Below are 17,278 nucleotides of genomic sequence, written 5' to 3'. Positions count from 1 at the left end.
CTGTTCAAGCCGCATGGATGTCAAACGTAAGTTTGATATCCATGCGGTGAGTAGGAGGGGGGCTAATCACTGCGACCTTAGAGATCTATTGTGTCCCGATGTCAAACGTGACGTCACGCAATTAGTTCCCATTTAACCAATGCTATTCAAAGCTCTTTGTAGCTTCTGTATTGCTGTCCTCTATTTGCGAATTTCAAGTTCCAGAGCTTTACGCCCTGGGTTGCTCAGAACGGTTCTGAAAGGAGCTGTGCGAGATAGCCTTGTGCTTCCATATGGCGCGGAACCAGTTCTGAACTTTATGACTCAATTGAATGGAGGGAGAGTATCGCGTTCTTGAACAGTTCAGAGCTGCTCAACTGCGTGAAAGGAGGACAGCATATGGTGTATAATTCTGTGAGGGTGCATCCACATTATCCTAAAAAAGCGGATCGGCGGCGGTGTATCGGCGTAACGACCTAGAATCGATTTCCAGCAATTCTATTGGCTGAAAAATTCATCTGTCAGAAATTTTATCTGTCAAATTCACCTGGCAAAAATTTCAGCCAATAGAATTGCAGGAAATCGATTCAAGGTCGTTAAGCCAATACGCCGTTCCGCTGTTTTAAGGATAGTGTGGATGCACCCTACGTACCAAAACTTGGTAAAAAGGTAAATAGAGAGATCACATGACCCCACATTTTTGCACCAAAAATGTACAATCCCACTTAAAAAAATACAATTTCGACACTATTTATAGTACAAAAATTTTTGCCCTTGTAACAACGCTGTTCGTTTGTTACCATTGTGGCGATCACAACCTGATTTATAGCGGTTATTGTAAAAACTATTATTGGAATCGTTGTGAGCACTTTCAACATTTCTACTGCTATTACTGTTTCGAACACAGTTTGAAGAAGTACAATAATATTTGCGTGGATGGATCACGTATTCACGACGAAACCGGAACCGCGGTGCAATCGTTATTTGGCAACATCAAGTTCGAATGTCGCTGGTCAAACTGCAAGAAAATTTTTGGCGGTTCAACTCTAAAAAAACACGAACTATCCTGCGAGTTAGAGCGAGAGAGAGAATGTCCTGTAGAATCCTGTAATTGGAGTGGTAGACTTGACATCATGAAACGCGATCATTTTAAAGAGCACGAAAACTTCAAGTTAATATTTCGAAATGTTATTCTGAAGTTAGAGTCAGGAATAACTTATTTTCTGATGATTCTGGATAAGTTTGTGCGAGTGAGTTACAGTTCTGAGCAGCTGGGTGAAGTGTATGAGCATAATTTTGATTTGGAAGAGGTTAAAGAGAAGTTGGAGTCTGCTAGGGCAGTAGGGCTGGTTTCTACAAATAATGTGTTGCTCAAGAAAGTGGAAGGTAAAGATGCGGTGAAAAGTTTGAGAAAAACAGTGGTTATATTTGGGTATTTTGAAGGAAAATAAATAACTGTATTATTAATTGTATTTATTTTTTGATTTTCGAGAAGATTTTAAAGAGAAAATAGCCAAATTTTTGGTGAGACATCAACTATTTCCAAAGACATTTAAATTCGAGTTTAAATATTTTTGACTATTTCAATACAGAAAACACTAAATGAAGCATTCTAATTGTTTCCTATCAGCGATACCAAAGAATATCTTAATACCTTAATAATAAAATTATAATATTCTTTGGCGATACGAATTACCAATTAAACTTTTAGTTGCGTAATCGAGGGCGCGATTTTTAAATTTATTGTTGCCACCCATGGACATATTCGGGACCGGGCTTACTAGGTGCTATTTATAATTAATTTATTTTTATTATATATAAACCAAACCTAAAAGATTTTGATTAAATGAAAATATTGTTACGGATTCCGTGGGTCCACTATTTAAACTCACGATAAAATACTTAACGAATTTATTTGTCTCACTCTGTACACACAACTTATACTATTTACAATACAATTCTGTGAATTCTGTAATTTTCTTTTACTTTCGCCAAGTTCCTCAATGCACGTTGCAGTTATGTAGCAGTAATGCAGTTATGCAACCAGTAATACACCTTGATCTTGACAATATGTATAAGTGGGTAACGCTGTCCCGGTCAAGCTTAACACGTGATAAAAGTTTAATTTGTATGAACTATATCATGTGGTGTTAATAACCTCGGCAAAGCTTCTGTCCCGAGTGCCTATTGCCCGAGGGACAATAATTTCCCCAGGTTATTAACATTTTATAATTCCCGTGATACATAGGTAGATAATTTTATTTTTTATTGAATGTACTTACTTAGTATATTTTATCCCGTTTTAAAACGACAAAAATATTACGTTTATTTAGGGTTGCCACCTTTTTGAAAAGTAAAAAAAGGACATTGGACTATAAAAAAGGCTCCGGGGGGGGGGATAACCTGTTGATTGTGAACTGATTATAAACCTCTACTTTAAAGTTACTCTGAGAATTAAATAATAAAGTACCTATTAGTATATTAAGTATAAGTACACTATTGTGTGCTATCGTTTTATTTACGTCTATACCTCCGAAAATATTTTATTGCTTGGTTATCTCTAAGATATTCTCATTAGATTCTTAGATAAATGTATATAGTTTCAAGTTTTACGTCATTAATCATTAACCGAAATGCGTCAATTGAAATCTGGAAAAAATGGTCCAATTCAAAATATTTAAGATGATATTTTATTATTCTCATCTTTTAACACACAACTTAATATTATATATTATATACATACATACATTATAAAACAAATTGCGCAACAAAGCGATGCGCAACGTTGCGTTGCACAACTGTTTCAGCGAAACAATCATGTCTTCAATTTCCATTGCGTCAATTGTTATCGTATATACCCTAGATGATGTCGATGATACCAAAAAACGAAAAAGAAAACAAAGAATTTGGATGAAAGAACTAAAATATTGCACAACGAAACGCAACATACACATATACTACACAACGCGTTGCGCAAACAGTCCTGTTGCATAAAAGAATTCAAACATTCTTGAAACTCACAATTGCGCAACGCATCAAACACTACCATACATTGGCAACTCGTTGCGCAACAGCCTGTGTTGCGCAATTTGTTTGATAATGTATGGGCCGCTTAATAGTATATGCGGTCCATAAAAAAACGTAGCAAATTGGGTTAAAAGCATAAAACTTGGCACAGTTGTTTAATAGGTCATTTTAAGCTATTTTACCCGCAGCACCTAAAATTTCACCCGTTGGGGTAGGGTTGCAACCCTTATTTAATTTTTAAGGGGTTAAAATTTTTCACAAATTTATTTCAATATATTTTTGTTTAATTTTAGTGTCTTTTTTGACTAATTCGAACATGAAGATTTCAAAAAAAAATACGCCAAATTTGTATAACTTAGCGTTTGGACTCTACGGCTGTAATATTTGATTTAAGTGTCAAAATTTCATTCTTTAATATATATTTACCGTATCCTGACCAAAATGCTGGATATTTTTGTAAGTTTTGGTACGAAAAATGTAATTAAATTTGTTACAAGACCATGGGCGCACCCATGGGGGGAGAAGGAACGTTATCCCCCCCTTGGATGCGCCGTCAAGGATTCTTTGTACCAATTTGGGCAATACTACACAAACTGGGACTAACGTTTTGTGTAATAAAAAAAATAAGTTTATATTTAATCTTAATTAGTGTGTTTATAGTTACGTAATAACAATAAAAAACAAGTATAAGCTGGTTTCTTAGGTATTTAAAATTCATTGAAATCTCGAGCTGCACCAAAAAATAATTTTATTATGACTTTTACTTTCTTCAGAATCGTTTACCTCCTATTACTGCATTCTCCTTTGCAGTTCTTGCAGGCGATTGTACAAGGTAAGTCATGTTTTTTGCAGGAACACCGCATTGTTTCATATTGCGTGTTACACCCAGACGTATCGAGTGACCCGTATGACTCCCAAACTTGGGCTTTTGGGCTTTAACCTAACCACAGTGGTAGCCATTTTCCCTCAACATCCATCCATCCCCAGCTAATTAGAGCAGGTAGATCATCTTGATATATTTGGTCAGCTCTACTTCAAATATGACCCGTCTGGTATGCTGCCCTTAATGTGTGTTCATGTAGAGCAGTTCGAGTTGGTGGTATAGCCGTAAGTGGCCTATTTTCAGTTGCAAACAAGTGTTTCCTGGCCATAGTTATGTTATTAGTAGACTGTATAGGCGTACCACATATTTTTCAAGTTCTTGAAGCACATTATGTTCTAACTTCTCGCGGGGGAAATATATTGCATGGAATGCAGTTGTTGTATCTTCTGTCCAAGTTTTCCAAGTCGACCGTTTGCCCTTTGATGACAGAAAAGACACAGTGTCACGTCCAGAGAAACGCGGCATGAAAGCCGCGTAGAGCTTCTGATTTTCTGTCACCAAGAACTTCCACAATACAGTGAACAGGAATGCATCGCAAATTTTTTGAAGAGCTATAGAGCAGCCAGAGGTTTTCTAGGCCTAGGCGTTTAAATTGAGGAAAAAAAGATATAGCTAAAACCAAAATGTCAGTGTCAGCACAACAAATTAACACCGATTTGGCTCCGTTAATAATCATGTCTTTAACGTGTATGATTATTCGTCCATCTGCTTCCTCCATCTGAGCACAGGATACACCTTCTAAGTTAGTAAAACGGCCAGTTGATGACCTGCAGCTATCGCCCACATTAGTTACTACATTATAGGAGTTACAATTCTCAATAATACTTTCCAGATTACTTACATACTTTCCAGACTTTTACACATAACCGTATCTTCTTGCTCATCTTTAACATTACGACTACTTCTGTTGTATAGATGTGCCAAACACTTTAGATGGTATTTGGCTTCTTGGGTTACCAAATCGCCTTCTACCAGTACGGCTAGAAGGCGCGTATCACCAAGAATTTTAGCAGAGTGTTCCACTTTTTTATAAATTGTCTCAGTAGCACACAAATGTAAAACATTTTTTTTATTACCTGTTTCAGTGCATATGAAACAAACATCTTTTTTACATTTACCAATGGTGCAGTTGATCTTGTTGCTCGAGCAGAATTATTTCCCCCCCTTTGTTGCGAAATAGATACCTGAGATTGTTCTTGAGACTCACAGCAACATGCTGCCTCATTAGATTTAGATAATGAAGAGAGGAGTATGCCAAATTTTGGTGAAACGTATTTTAAGTTGCATGCTTTGTGCCACAGTGCTTTTTTTTCGATTAATGTTTGCTCAGTTTCTCCTTCCCCTTTAAGACAATAATTAATTTGCATTCCAGATGGAAGTACGTGATTGTAATTAGTTAAAAGTAGTAAATTAGAAGCTGAAGTACCATATTCTTTATTTCGATGCTAAACAACTGGATTATGTGCAGGACAAACAGTTTTTCCACCACCAATCTGGCAGATACAACATTTTTTCCAATCTATTAAGCTATCTAGGGGATGCGGTACTGCCACCGTTATTTTATTTTTATATTTTTTAATTTTTTTTATGCTACAAAGAAGCAAATATTACATTAAAAAACAAAAAAATAAAACCGAAGCCATACAATAATTAGTGTAGGTACCTATTGTAATGAAAAATCTACTCACCGGCAAACGGTTTAATGATTAATATTTTGTTCCTTGCTCAACATAAATTATTATATTATCTAATTATATATTAACCGTTTGATGAAAAAAGTATTTTTCGAGGTAATGTGTAAAATTGAAAGAAGCGTTAGTAGTGTTTTAAATTTACATTGTTTGGTTACAAGGTTTGTCTTCGATTTATCTGTTAAGAAGAATAAATGACACTAGTCGAGATATTCAAACGCTGACTGAATCTATGAGTATTACTTGTCGTTCCGAAAAATTTGTAAAAAGATCGGAAACTATGAACGTAGTAGAAAGCAAGCTGATTTTGTAAAAAAAAAGATTAATTAAATTATTAGTATTTGTAATTATCTCTGCGGATATAGCCATTAGGAAAATTTAAAACGTAAATTTGAATTTTCTTGAGGTTGTAGAATTTATTGCAAAAAAATTGATGATGATCCAGAGAAATTTGATGATGATCAAGCAGTGTTTCTCCGTAAAGTAACGCTTTGCAACTTGTGAAGTCGTTAAAGTCAGTTTCTTCGTAAAGTAACGTTTTGCAACCTGTGGAGTTATTGAAAGCAATTTTCTCTGTAAAGTAACGCTTTACAACCTGTAGAGTTGTTGGAAGTCAGTTTTTCTGTAAAATAACGCTTGTCACCGCCAAGATTTTCAAAGAAATTGTTTAGCAATATGGCATAGTTGAGACATCCAGGCACTCACCGCTTCAATGGCCAAGCGAACCATTTATGCGAACTATTAGTAATTTATTACGCGTTGAATCTAAATCAGCTGCAGATTGGCCGAACAAAATTTGGAAAATTGAACTTGTATTTAACATCACCAAGCATAAGACGACCGGCTGTTCTCCGTTTAGGTTGGTCTTGACCAAGACGGCTAAATTTTTAACCTCAAACGCAGAAGTAATGAAACGTTCAAAGTTAGTTGTAAAGTGATGTACTGTTGAGTAGGGGACTACGAGCCCAAAAATTCAGTTGCGAGTTTGTTGAGCTATATCTCATTAAATCTTTGATAACTAATAACCTCCTTCAAAAGATTGGGACACAAAAAAAAGTCTTAAGTGTTCCGGTAGTTATGCCGGTGGCCCATAGCATGGGCTCCAGATGACTTTCAACAATTGTTGGAATTAGACGATAGTGAGTCTGTTTTTTTTGCCGTGTTAGATTTAATTTAGAAGTGACACGCAACACCGTCCCTGAACTTGCAGTTATACGGTGCTCAAGTATTTAGTTTGTGTTTGGAGACCGTCCCTGAACTTGCAGTTATACGGTGCCCAAATTTGTGTTTCGAGACCGTCCCTGAACTCCCAGAGTTATACGGTGCTCATAATTAAGTTTGTGTTTAGAGGCCGTCACTGAACTCCCAGAGTTATACGGTGCTCATAATTAAGTTTGTGTTCCCAGGCCGTCACTGAACTCCCAGAGTTATACGGTGCTCATAATTAAGTTTGTGTGTCGAGGCCGTCACTGAACTCCCAGAGTTATACGGTGCTCATAATTAAGTTTGTGTTTCGAGGCCGTCACTGAACTCCCAGAGTTATACGGTGCTCATAATTAAGTTTGTGTTTAGAGGCCGTCACTGAACTCCCAGAGTTATACGGTGCTCATAATTAAGTTTATGTTTAGAGGCCGTCACTGAACTCCCAGAGTTATACGGTGCTCATAATTAAGTTTGTGTTTAGAGGCCGTCACTGAACTACCGGAGTTATACGGTGCTCATAATTTAATTTGTGCTTCGAGGCCGTCCCTGAACTGACGTAGTTACACGGTGCTCATAATTTAGTTTTTGCTTCGAGGCCGTCCCTGAAGTGATGAAGTTACACGGTGCTCATAATTTAGTTTTTGCTTCGAGGCCGTCCCTCAACTGACGTAGTTACACGGTGCTCATAATTTAGTTTTTGCTTCGAGGCCGTCCCTGAACTGATGAAGTTACACGGTGCTCATAATTTAGTTTTTGCTTCGAGGCCGTCCCTGAACTGACGAAGACATACGGTGCTTATATGTTTTGTTTGGTATCTAATAAAATACGAGATGTCTCTCTTCTGAAAAGCATGATTTTATTGATTTATCAATACTTTACGTATCTGTTGAAAAATGCATTTCGAGAGCGGAATGTTGTCAGTTTGGCCGTGTTAGATTTATTTATCACGAGACCATTTTTAAGTAGGTAAATGCGGCATGGTTTGAAATTGATACGATGTGTTATTGTTTAATAAAAAGTGATTAGGTCCGTCTGGCGACGTTCACGAGTATTGATGAGGAAGGCATATTTTTGGTGGGAAAAGGAGTCTGGGTCAGTCAGGTTACAGACCTGAAACTGGAGCCTCCTTATTTTGGTACCTCCACGCGAAAAATCTAACAATATGGCATTTTTCACAGTAAATTTTTATCAAAGCCACCCAATGATTTTTCTCTCGTATTTTACCATTGAAAGCGCCGCCGCCGTATGAAATAATACTGCGCGTATCTGCGAAACCGTCAAAAATTTTGAAATATGTATTTAGAGACAAAAAATGTTAATTTTTTAACTCTCCATCTAATAAAAAAATAATATACAAGGTGTTCCGTTAAAAAAAACAAAGAAAAGATATTTTATATTATAGAATGTTTGGCGTAGAATATTGAAGATCCTGTACGATTTACGATTACCATATTTATAGCAAAGTAAGAACAGACCATCTAAAATACCAACCTAATATAGTTTTGATTTCAGAACAGTTCTTTTATTTTTAATAATGTTTTTAAGAAGAGCTGAAGAATATATATTTTTGATTTATTTTTTAATATCTCTGAAACTATAGAAATATATTTATTCATATCTTAGGGTTATGTAAAGTGGTCTGAAAGGAAGCCAAAAATGCAATAATATATAGGGTGTTCCATTTAAAAAAATCATCCAGGTCCACTCACACTTTTTTGAGCCACCCTATAGAAGTTAAAACCCTATAGAAGTTAAAAAGTTTCCTGGAATACATCCTGGTACATACTTTAGATTTGCACTTAAACAAAATTCTCAAGTTTTTTATTCTAGGAGCTACAGATGCCCGACGCACTATTGCCGGACCCTGTATATTTTTACTAGTCATTTACCATAAGATTTAACAACTTATTGCCCTGCAGAGTTTACACATTTTGACCAGTTAGATTTACTATAATATTGTAAAATCCTAAAATTAAGGAATTGGCGCTTATCAAGTTTTTCCCCTGGGTTCTTCATTTTTGATTTACAATACCTTTGTTTTATATAAAATAAAAACTAAATGGTATTCCCTGTTTAGTTACTTTTCTCTAAATATTGATACCTACCATGTAGGACATCAACCGAGTCACATTCACCACCATATTCTGCTGGTAGACAGTTTTTCGGTACAAATTTGTATAAAGACTCCATTGAATGGGCATGCACGTATAGCTAAAATACAATGCCATCAAAATTTTTATGATCAAGTAAGAATCAACAATTAAACAAATTATAATATAATTTTGTTAACACACACAAGCTTGCATGGTCATAAGCACTGTGCATAAACGTACCTACTGTATATATGTTTATGTACAAAGGTAAAAAAAATATTTTTAACTCTTAAGGATAACGCGTGTATCTTAGTTCAGAGCCAGTAAAACTCCAGATCAGGAAAAAGCAGAATGTCCACTAGAGAAACCGACACAGGCCTTTACCAAGGGGATTATAACAGGTCTCTTGACCGGACATATTTTTATCAAGTGCCACCTTAAGGTGGGTATACACATGCGAGCCGAGCGGTTCGCAAACCGCTCGTGAACTGCTCGTTAGCAAATTGTTTTAGTACGAACCTTCAACGATCTAAGGGAAAAGCGCGAACGCTGCAAACCAACCGAAAACATGCAGTCATTTTTGCGATGCGACGCGACGGTGCGAGTACGCGTTTAATTATGTCTTCGCGAGAAAAGAATTATGCTCTGTTGGCGATGAGTGGTGCATTTTTAATGATGGCTAGTTTAGACAAGAAAAGGAAGCACCGACGTTGGTGGTAGGATGCTAATAAAGAAATCATTTTCTTCTTATATTGGTCTGCACATTTTTTCAGTTCGACACCTGTTTCCCTCCAACGTCCTCCTTTAATTTTTTTTTATAATGTTCTTTTTATGTTTTGGATCTGATAATAAAGCTTTTTTTCTATAGAGATCAATTAAATCTAACATGATTTCCTCGGACCACTCCATATGTAAATAAACCGCTATACCTCTTCCAACCGGTAAACAAAAACTAAAAATTGAAAACAGTGCGTCTGGATTGTCTGGAGGTTCGATACAAACAACGAACAACATACGAGCCCGTCCACCGAGAGCCACAAATCCCACTTGTGTCTAGCCCTAGCAGGCAACTGTTAAGCCCGACCAATCACATTAGAGTTTTTGACAAACACGAATGAATTAACACACTCCAAATAACAACGCTAACCAACCTGATTGGTCAAGCTTAATAGTTGACTGCTAGAACTAGACACTTCTACGAATCCCTTTGTGTTCGTCAAAAAAACCGACAGGAGGCGGATCGCCGCGAACGGTTTGCGAGCCGTTCGTTCGTTGCTCAAAACAACGTACACATTTGCGAATTATAGGTTTACAAGCGGTTCGTTTAAGCTCGACCTGTATCAAGAAAGTACTTGCTGCAGACTCTGTCATAAAGATCGTGAAACAACGGAACATATAATATGTCGCTGTGAAGCTCTGGATCCAAACGACAATTTCTATTTGGGAATGCAAGGCTAGAACCGGAGCAACTATGTTCCCATTCTATGAAAGATCTGCACAAGTTGGTGCAGGGTACAGGGTGGTACAGGAATAGGAGAGTGGGTGCAGACCTGTGGTGCAGACATCGAAAGAAAGTCGAAAGGGGACAAATACATTAGGCCTTACAGTTCGTATTATTTCAGGCACAGGACGGTTTCTTATTATTGATAAAGAGATAAGAGATTGATAAAGAAAAAAGAGATAACACGTTCGTTCATCATCACAATGAGGAACGAATAATAAAAAAGAAAACTATCAAGAAATATTAAAATAAGAGCAAAAAAATGTTTCATATCTTTTTTGGACCTAAATTTAGATAAGTAGTACTTAAAAACATCTTACAACATCTATTAGCTCCTTTTTCATGAACGGTTTCATCATAGCTAACAACTTATCCATAAAAGGTACGACGTTAATATAATGTATTCCTTTTAGCCTTATTGGCATGGCTTCCTAAAAAATAGATTTCTGTAACTTCATTCTAAAAAGACTCTTGTTATTATATATTCATTATTGTGAAAAAAATCTCTTACTGCCATTTTTAGAAAGTTTTTAAGAAAAAAACTATTTAAAGAAGAGGTTTGTTTATAATTTCATTTCATTTAATGTCAGTATACAGATCATTTAAATTTTAAATCTTAAGGAATGTTTTGTATGAGGCTTGCATTATGTGATGCTTGCCAACGTCTAAGAGACGTTGCTCTAAGAGACGGCGCTCTTCTCTCTCTAAGAGCTCCTAGAGATGCTCGGTTCTTCAGCACAGGCTGACTATGCAGGCCTATTTGCGCAATTTTAGTTTTATAGCACAGTTTTTTTTACAGTAAACTGAGTGACACATCCACTATTAGTTATAGGTTTGGTGCATTTCAGTATACGGCAGATATCAGAAGTTTTCACTATGTATTTGACGCCATCCCGGTTACAGTTCATGTTGATCGCATTAAAATAATATTGAAATCGTGGTTATATCATAATATTTAAGTATTTTAATATTTTGCTGGTGCAGTTATTGAAACTATAAAATACTCAGCTACGAGGTTTGTGTGATGTAACGCGGTTTCAGGTAGTAAAAGTTAAGTGAAAAAGATCTCGAACTGGGCGTCGCGTTGTGTTCTGACAATTTCAAAATTTAATAAAATTGCCAAAAAAATATTAATGCTTAAAGGACGGCGTAATTACGTGGTTGTTGGGTGCAATAACACTCAATAACTCAACTCTCCCGAATCAGCATTTTATAGCTTCACGCAGCTTCTCACACCGATTTAATCAAAAGCAAAAGTTGATTGAAGCAGTTCGACGAAAGAAGTGACTAAACAAAGTGCCCATTACAAATGCACCAAGCCATATAGAACATTTTTTCTATATTTTTTCTATAGTGAAAATAATTTCCTGAGATCCTGAGATACAGTTCTGTTTTGCTTCTGCTCGCTTGTTCAATCAAGACCGTACCAACAGGTATGGTAAGCTATTAAGATCGGCAAAAAAAGTTTTTTTAATTTCACTCAAAATGAGTTATTAAATCCAAAAAATTTTCTATAAATATAAAAAATTTAAATTCAAAATATTTTCATGGTGTTTGTCTGTCTGTCCATCTGTCCGTCTGCCCGTCTGTAATACGATAACTCAAAAACCACTAAACCGATTTTAACCAAATTTGGCACAAAAATACTGTGGCACCCGAGAATCTGGCCATTAATTCTTAGGGGGGTGGGGGTTTGGAAAGGGATTATGGGAGGGTGTTAAAAATTTTAAAAAATCGTAACTCCAAAATTACAGTAGCTAGCGAAACGCGGTTTTCAATTTAAGATTAGGAATAATATTTGCAACAAAATTTGTAATAACATCAAAATCAGTCAAAGTCGCAGTTTTTGAGATATTCCGTGTTTGCGTAGTCGTGAGAAAATCCGTATGGAGAACTCCAAACTCCCATCGGACGCGACCCTAGGTGGCGGATAGGGGAAATAACCGCTGACCAAAATTGGAAAAATTCCTTTACTTTGAAACTAAAAGAACTGCCTACCAACTTTTTATTAACATATTTTAGTATGGGCCAGGGCTTATTTTACCACAAGGCCCATAAGGCCCGGGCTTTGGGCCCGATGGTCTGGGGGGCCCGTTAAAGGTTGCAAAATATTCATTGTTACATTGTGGCCTGTTAAAGGTTGTCAAAATATTCACCCAAACTAACAAGAGAAATTTTGAATTTTATTGGAAAAGAGGACCCGAATTTTTGCTTGGGCCTTAGGGCCCGACCAGATGAAAAATAGGCCATGGTATGGGCGGCCATACGTGCCTCCCCGCACCAATTTTTTTTGTTATTCCTGCACTGCACTGCACTATTTATTTTACATGAACATAGCAAACTTTTATACAATTCGATAAATGAGCATAAAAACTGTTTATTTAAGTTCGACATTTTGTTTGTTAATAATAGACTGAACTTTGTCTATGAACTGAACACGCACGTTCAGGCTGCGCAGGTCAAATTCAAGCAGTCTGGTTTCGCACAGGCCAAGCCAATAGCTTGTACAGTTGACTAGAAATTCCCACACATATGCCAATATGCTTATACAAATCAGGTTCGCACAGGTAATCTGTGCGAAAAAACTGAGCGTCTGTGGAGGACTTTAGTCTATCGAAGAAATAGTAAGGTCTATACCGGGTGCGTCCAAAAGTGGCTCACCCCTATAACTTTTTTTAGGTAAAAAACGAGATTAGGTATGTTAGTAAACGACATAAATTAGGATTGATTGACGTATTCAATTGTTTTCTATCACTTCCTGTTTCACCGGAAATGACTACAGCCTTTGATTTTTAAATGGCACTCTCGGTATTTTTTTACTTTATTTGATAGAAAATAACACTCTGAATAAAATGACATATCATATGTCAACTCTTGATATTTTCGCATATGGTTTATTTGAAAATATAACTTGCGGTTCGTAACGAAAATTTGACTCGAAATACCCAATGTGTGGTGTCAAATTATTCATAAAAAAATGCTTTTTCCAAATATGCTAACGAGCCACTATCGTTCGATTTGAAAAAATTGAGTTATGATTAAAAATAGAGGAAAGGGTGGTAATATGGAACCCTGCTGGTAATACGGGACCCCCCCCATAAATAAGGATTTAGAAACGCCATCTATGATTTGTTCACCAAAACTTGATCATTACGTTCCGAAAAGCCCACAGGAAGGTTTCCATCGCCTAGTATTTTACTGTGGTCTATTAATTCGAGGTTATGCAAAAGTCAAAATCAAATGTTATTTGTCTCTGCTTTTCAGAATGTCATTTTCTATCGAATAAAGTAAAAAATACCTGAGGTGCAATTGGAAGTGGCCACAAACAATTGAAAGTGTTGCCTAATATCGAGTTTTGAAAGGTAAGCTTTTGTTTATTTAGATGTCCAAGAAAAAAAATAAATTGATTATTAGCATGTGCTTTTTGGAATATGGAACCCCTTGCTTGGTGTTAATATGGAACCTGGGTCCATATTGCCTATACAAGGGTTCCATATTATATGCAGATTTATAATTGACCTGAGTGTATAAATTGGAATGGATTGTTGCAGATTGCACTATGCCCCGAAGTTCATTATCCCCGGAAAGCAAAGGGCAAAAGGAAAACATGGGACAAACAAGCAATGGCCGAAGCTGTGGAAATGGTGCGTTCCAAGAAAATGGGCCTGAAAAAGGCTGTAAAATTGTATAAGGTGCCAAAAGCACTTTAAAGACTAGTTCACGACACCGAATATTCACCCGAACAAGTTGTCGAAAAAAAGTTAGGTAGAAAACCCGTTTTTTCTACTGAAATTGAACAACAACTAGTCGAATACCTGCTGCTGATGGAAAGCAAATATTTTGGGCTTACCCGCAGAGACGTTAAAGTAATGGCCTATCAATTGGCTGTACGAAACGGAATAAAGCATCCGTTTGGGAATAAAGAAGAAGCAGGTCGTGCTTGGCTGGATCATTTTTTAAATCGTCATAAACAAAGATTGTCTATCCGAACACCAACTGGAACATCGTATGCTCGGGCGAACAGTTTCAATAGAGAATCTGTAGCTAAATTCTTTGATATCCTCGAGATGGAATACGAAAAGAAAAAATATACGGCTGACCGCGTTTTTAACGTTGACGAAACGGGATTGTCTATAGTTCAGACAAAAATACCTAAGGTAGTTGGGTCAAAAGGGAAACGGCAGATCGGTGCGCTGACGGCTGCTGAGAGGGGATCACTAGTGACCACCATTTGTGCTATGAGTGCTTCCGGCATATTTGTTCCCCCTATGCTGATTTTCCCAAGGAAAAATATGACTGAAATCTGATGAGAGGCGCACCTCTCGGAAGTATTGGAAAATGTCATCCATCTGGTTGGGTGCAAAGCAATTTATTCACTGATTGGTTTAGGCATTTCATAAAATACACGAAACCAACAATAGATGACCCTCTTCTACTTATCTTGGACGGACATTATAGTCATACAAGAAACATGGAAATAATAGAACTAGCTAGAGCAAACTACATAACCATAGTATCCCTTCCTCCGCACTCCACCCACAAGCTGCAACCCTTAGATAAGACTTTCATGGGAGCTCTAAAAACCCACTATAGTGAAGAGATTCGTATATGGTTGCGTCAAAATGAACGTCCTTTGGGTCCTTATGATATTGCCGAACTTTTTGGGAAGGCATATTTAAAGTGTCAACTGCAAGTATTGCTATTAATGTTTTTTTAAAAACTGAGTTATTTCCTTGCAATAGAGGAATTTTTACGGATAATGATTTTTTAGCAGCTGAGCATGAAGCCGTGATGGCTGAAAGTACTACAGCTCAATCCTATCATATTAGAGCAAGTCCACCAACAACTACACATCTATGCTCTTTCAATATCAGTGAAACTGATCTGGCAGAAGCAGGTTGCAGCTCAGCGCAACCCTCGACAACCTCGAGTAACTCCTTTGTTTCCCCTGTGGTTATTGGGCCGGTACCAAAGCCAAAGAGAAAAATGTCGAATAAAGGACGAAAGGCCACTTCAGCTGCAGTAATTACAAGCTCTCCATATAAAACAGATTTGGAGAATTCGCTCTCGTCGAAACCAGGTAGCACAAAAAACATTTCGAGTCTTCAGTCTCGTGGGTTCAGCACGGATATTGTAAAGACTAGCGGTAAGCGATCAACTTTAAAACAATCTGAGAAAACGGCGCTTAGCCTCAAAATTAGTTCAAAGAGAATTCAAAGAAAAAGAAAGATTTCGGAATCCTCTGATTCAGATGAATCGGTTCACGATGGCACAGTTACTTCAAGTGATATGGAAAGCTCAGTTGATAACATATCTTCCAGGACAGATGATGATGCTGAGTGCATATTCTGCTCACAACGATTTTTGGAAGACAGGAAAGGAGAAAAATGGATCCAGTGCCTTATGTGTCAATTATGGGCACTTGTTCTGTGTTCTGGTTGTGAAAAAGCCGACTGGGTCTGTGATTTTTGTCAATAAGTTTCGTTGATTTGAATTATTTTTTGTTAATTTTGCATTTTTTGAATATAGTGAATAAATATCGCTACAATTTTAAATATATCTGGTTTATTATAGGGGGTTCCATATTATCAGCTACTTTTTACAGTTAGATAATTTTACTATATTTTATATTATTAGTTAATTATGAAAAAACTTTAAGCATTATTTAAATTCCAAAAACAAATAATAATTCTAAATATATTAGGCATACATGAGCGATATATTTGAAAAATAATTGATGATAAATTTTTGAGTTATCGAATATAAACAAACAAGGGTTCCATATTACCACCCTTTCCTCTACGATTTGAGAATTTTCTAACTGGCCAGGACAAGCCACTAAAAACATTAGACGATCAAATCTATTTTTCCATGGCTCCTTGATTAAGAATTAATATTTTTAACATAGCCATGGTACTCTAGAAAATACGGTTTTTTATTAAGCGAGAATGTCAAAAGTTGACATATGATATGTCATTCTATTCAGAATGTCATTTTCTATCGAATAAAGTAAAAAAATACCGAGGGTGCAATTGGAAGTGGCCACAAACAATTGAATAGGCCAATCAATCCTAATTTATGTCATATATTAACATACCAAATCTCGTTTTTTTATCTGAAAAAATAAAAAAAAGTTATAGGGGTGAACCACTTTTGAGACGCATCCGGTATAGTTAAGTAGTGATCGGTCTTCTTGATATATCTATGCAACTATTAAAAACAGGTATAATTAAAACTAAATAGAATACCCTGTAACCTGTAAGTAGAAGAATAACTTTTTCATCACGACAATACTGAGTCTGGTTAAATGACCGAAAACCATTCCTTTCATGTCGAACACCAGCATTAGACCATTTTGTGGACCGTTCTGGTGCAAATGCAACATTTCTATCATGTCAAAATGACGAATTTGGTTGGGAAAGTTGAACTTGTCAGGATTGCAGTCCAATAATTTTGCCAAAATGATGGTATAGTTTTCTGGAGGTGGGGTAAGCTTGGGTAGTACCTGAATTAAACTGAAACAAAGATTAAAAACTAAAATACAGTTAATTTCGCTAAAAAATGATGTTCTTTTTTCTCTTACCAACATTGAAGAGAAGCCTGTACGGTTGGATCTGAAGGGTTCCTTTTGAAAAAAATGTCCTGGCAGATGGTTCTTACAGTGAAGAAATTGTCGATGGTAATTTTTGCCAGTTCGTTGCTATAATAACAACTTTGTAAAAATAATATTGTTTGCAGTTCTGGAAAAATCAAAGAATATAAGTTTAATACAAGTAGATTTCGCTGTATAAAATACATAATAAAATATATTATTATTAACTATTTATATTTTCCATAGTTGTCATCACAGCTTATTCGCTACCAGCTGGTCATCTTTGCGTGTATATTTTCGTATACATCC

The 17,278-nt window shown here is 36.4% G+C and overlaps 1 protein-coding gene across 5 annotated transcripts in view; it reads right to left on the bottom strand.

Annotated features, from left to right (window-relative positions):
• LOC115881599 (alpha-tocopherol transfer protein-like) overlaps positions 1-17,278 on the bottom strand; it is a 33,693-nt gene that overhangs the window by 4,823 nt on the left and 11,592 nt on the right. For all 5 annotated transcript variants that reach the window (XM_030899141.1, XM_030899140.1, XM_030899142.1 and 2 more), the window contains exons 3-6: positions 16,961-17,117; positions 16,634-16,892; positions 10,698-10,808; positions 8,889-8,994 (exon numbers count right to left, since the gene is read on the bottom strand). In XM_030899141.1, the coding sequence (XP_030755001.1) occupies positions 8,889-8,994; positions 10,698-10,808; positions 16,634-16,892; positions 16,961-17,117 (633 nt within the window). The remainder of the gene's footprint in view (positions 1-8,888; positions 8,995-10,697; positions 10,809-16,633; positions 16,893-16,960; positions 17,118-17,278) is intronic.

Source organism: Sitophilus oryzae, unplaced genomic scaffold, assembly GCF_002938485.1.
Source record: "Sitophilus oryzae breed Bouriz unplaced genomic scaffold, Soryzae_2.0 scaffold_172_pilon_pilon, whole genome shotgun sequence".
NCBI lineage: Eukaryota > Metazoa > Arthropoda > Insecta > Coleoptera > Curculionidae > Sitophilus > Sitophilus oryzae.
Note: the sequence above shows the minus strand (reverse complement) of the source record. Positions and strands in the feature narration are given on the sequence as shown.